At 42.5% G+C, this 3829-nt stretch overlaps 1 protein-coding gene across 1 annotated transcript in view; it reads left to right on the top strand.

The window, feature by feature from the left end:
- Nucleotides 1–1464, top strand: part of SOX21 (SRY-box transcription factor 21) — a 2539-nt gene extending 1075 nt beyond the window's left edge. Inside the window, exon 1 of the mRNA XM_073664143.1 lies at nucleotides 1–1464. This exon is cut by the window's left edge and continues 1075 nt beyond it. Coding sequence (XP_073520244.1) covers nucleotides 1–327 — 327 coding nt within the window. The 3' untranslated portion in view covers nucleotides 328–1464.
- Nucleotides 1465–3829: the final 2365 nt, after the last annotated feature.

Genomic DNA, 3829 nt, shown 5'->3' with positions numbered 1-3829 from the left:
TACTCCCTGTTTGACCTGAGCTCAAAGATGGCAGAGATCACGTCCAGCTCTTCCTCTCTCCCCTATGCTTCCTCGGTCGGATATCCACAGTCCAGCGGAGGCGCCTTCCCGGGAGTTGCGGCTGCTGCAGCTGCCGCAGCGGCTGCCAGTGGAGGTCACACTCACTCTCACCCCTCTCCTGGAAACCCCGGCTACATGATCCCCTGTAACTGCACAGGATGGCCCAGTCCAGGACTGCAGCCCCCCTTAGCCTACATCTTATTCCCGGGGATGGGGAAACCTCAGTTGGACCCTTACCCTGCCACAGCTTATGCAGCAGCATTATGACAGCATGGCAGCCCTTGGCAGGGCACTGTCACCTCAGCACCCAGGTGCAACTCCATGTGGGACATATGAACTCGTCCTAGGAAGTCCTTTGTGCGGAATTTCTAGCTGTCATGCACCATTATTGGGTATTTGTCTTTTTATGCTGTGAAAATATGGAAATCTGTGCGCATTTGTTGTGATGCCATCCACGGCTGTCAGCTGCACAGATCATTTGTGTTCCCCTACTGCAAACACCATGGTCCATCAGTGTGGAGGTGCTTGTTTTCATCAAAGTCTTATGCAAGTCCCTCTGCTACTAAATCGGTGGGGATAAGGTCACCCGACAGAGCAAAGAACATTTCAGAAGTCACTTTTTGCCTCTTTCTGCACTTGTAAGCTGGATAACAGGAATGGACATACTGATCATACCCTGCATGCACTTGCTGGACACTGAAGAAAGCTTTTTTTATGGAGCTGGGATATGGTAAATCTGATGCCCCTCCATAAATATAGCCTTACCCATGCCTTGGTGCACAGAGTTATAAAGCCTATGTCTAGATATGAGTAGTGGAGAACTTTCTACAAGCTGGTACTAATGATGCTCTTTTCCATAACATTCAGGAAATGTAGGTATTTAGATAATGGCTGTTAACTCCTCAGCACAGTAGAACCTGTCACACTGGAATGGAAAGCAGGGTCTTCAAGATGATTGTAAATCTGTACATTCAAGATGATAGATCTTTAAAAGAAAATTTGCTGCTCACAAATAATCCCAAGTCTAAATTCTAGAAAGAAAAGATAAACTATAATATGTGACTCTTAATTTCGTTTCTCTATATTCCAGACATTTGGTCTGTTAATTGTATATTTATTGTTTAGAAGAGTATAAACTGTTTGCCAAGAATTTTCGCCCCCAGACGATCTAATCTTGGAATTTCCAGGCTCATCCATGGTTTATTTTTGGCCCAGAAGGTCCATTTCTGTAGCAGCTACTATAAACCATTGATTCCTATCCAGTCACTTATTCAGTTCTGGTTTCTTTTTTTGTAATGTGTAAATTTGACTAATATTTGTGAATGGAGCTGGCTAACATGTACTTTCTAGTTTTTATTTTGGCTTTCTGTAATACAAAAGTAAAGAAGAAATGGTTTTAACAATTTCATTCAAATGTCTTGTTTTGTGTGTGTCCAGGTCTGGTTTAATATGAGATGACAAACTGTATAGAGGGATTGAAATCGCTGAACAAAAGGCTGAAATAAAGCCCATTATAGGTAAAAAGGGGAAAAAAATCTTCTATTTCTTGTTGAGTATACTAACAAGATTTTTATCTGAATTGCCCTTACGTGCTTAGTCCAGGTGAAGTGTAACTTATCCCCAAAAGGCTGCCTTTGTTTCCCTCTTGAATGGATTTACCAGGAAATCTAAATCAAGCCATTGTTATCCAGAGCCAAAAACCAGATTTATCACATTTTTAATCGTGAATAGGAAAGAAGATAAAAAACAAGTCGTTGTATTATCTTAAGCATTCATGATTCAGCAGAACAGAGGCCATTGAGAAGAATGAGGCGCAGAGAGAATTAGGAGGTGTCCTATGACATCCTAAGAGGAGAAAGTTCCATGGACACTTTATCTTGTTAGCACAAGGGCTTCCCAAGAAAATCCTTGTCATGTCTTCAAAGGGACCCAATATACAGGGGGATAAGACACAAAGAACACAGCGGTTCTGGCTCCTGCACATCAGAAAAAGGAATTAGGCTGTTTATTTAATATGTAATAATTGTGTGTTACTGATTAGCAGCACTAATCTGAACATTTTCCATATTCTACAGAGCTGAGTGCTGCAGAATTACAGGCATTCATTTATGATATCAGGTTTCCATAAAATATTACAACACGTATTTAATCTGCTGTTTCTATAATTAAAGCGATCCCCTTAAATCTAGTCCTCATGGAGCTTGCAATATTCATCTGCTTGGGAGCGATTATGCAAAACTAATTTGGGCTGTCCAGGGGTAATTATCCCTGACACGGTTAATTAAATCCTTTCAAGACTTTCCTTTGCTTTTTGTAGCAGCCCCTCATTTCTCAACAAGGAACTTCCTGCTGCTTGTCTGGAGAATACAGTGCTTTTTACATATTCCCAAGATCCCCCCTCTCAAGCTGAACAGGTGAATATCATGGGGGGTTACAGCTTATCCCCAGGACCAGTTCTAGGATTTGATGTGAACTTGATTGTGATCACCCTGAGCAGATCTCCCACCTTTCTCCTGTGATGGCATCTGTGACATTCCTCAATACCACACTTTATCACAGCAGCTATTGTAGGCAATTACACTCCATAGAGTTGCTTGTCATCCATGTGTTGTAATTGCCAGCAATATATGTGTCCATTTTTGCTAATAAATTAGGATTATACAGATTAAAAAAATGATAAGTATATATCTAATTAGAGAAAAAAAAAACACTCTCTGAGATTGCTGATAATTTCTCCGCACATGGTGATACTTTAGGTCTCATCATATAGAAGTAATGCAGAATATAATTCAATGGTGTTAACTCTTTCTGTGAGATTGCTTCTAATTCCGCTATTGGTTGTTATTCGATATGATATGTAATGCAGTTCTAACCTAATCCCACCACTCTCAGGGTCCAGTCTTGCTGGGTGGGGGTCTCTCCTTCCAGGGCACTGCTGTGTTGCGCTTCTCATTCTCCAACACACAGGGATGTATTTGTCGCTGTGTCACTTCCACAATCCCATACATTTCCCAGGAGTGTCTGGCTCTTTGGAAACTTTGCTAATCTCTCCCTTGGCCTTTCTCCTGTAGCCCAGTGTAGCTCGGAGGTTGCCCCCACTCCTTAAAGGACTGATATTATGAATTCCTTGACAATGCCCCTCCTGGCACCCCCTCCTGCCTCTGCTTTTCTCCTCTTTCTGGCAGGGAAATAAGGCACTGGTGAAAGGGCTCCTTTCTGTCCTTCAGTGGGAGCGTTTAGACAGTCGAGGAGGTTTTGTTAGGGGACAATACGTGGGGTTGGGAGGTTTTGTGAGAGTGTTGTTTGTTGAAGTGCAGCTCAGAAGAAGCGGCTGCTTTCTCCGCATTGTAAGGAAAGCAATCAGTGGTATTTGGAAAACTGTTAGCATTGTGCACTTGTTCTGTGCCCATTGTCAGGCTCCTCTTTTCAGCAGGTTTTTTCAGCCCATCCAGCTGGCCACACTGAATAGCAGTGCAATGTGTACACGCTTTGTCCCTCCAGCCTTCAAGTAGCCCCCATTGAATAGACTAAGTTGACACTGCATGACAGTGAAACAACATAATAAAAAATACATGAGCCCCTGAATAGGAGCAGGCGCATAAATAAATAAAATGGCTGACCAAAACTGGATAAACTGAATGACAAAACGCTGAAAGGGGGACAAAAAGATATTTAACACGCTAGATTAGCATGAGAATGCCAGCTACAAGGCACAACAATGCATGAATGGCTGCAGCCGCCAGAAAAGAAATGGACTAAATGCCCTTTC

The sequence above is a fragment of the Phyllobates terribilis genome, unplaced genomic scaffold (genome assembly GCF_046119375.1).
Source record: "Phyllobates terribilis strain yellow unplaced genomic scaffold, ASM4611937v1 Scaffold_2__4_contigs__length_985480577, whole genome shotgun sequence".
Lineage (NCBI taxonomy): Eukaryota > Metazoa > Chordata > Amphibia > Anura > Dendrobatidae > Phyllobates > Phyllobates terribilis.
The sequence above is the reverse complement of the archived record's forward strand: the minus strand, read 5'-3'. Positions and strand labels throughout refer to the sequence as shown.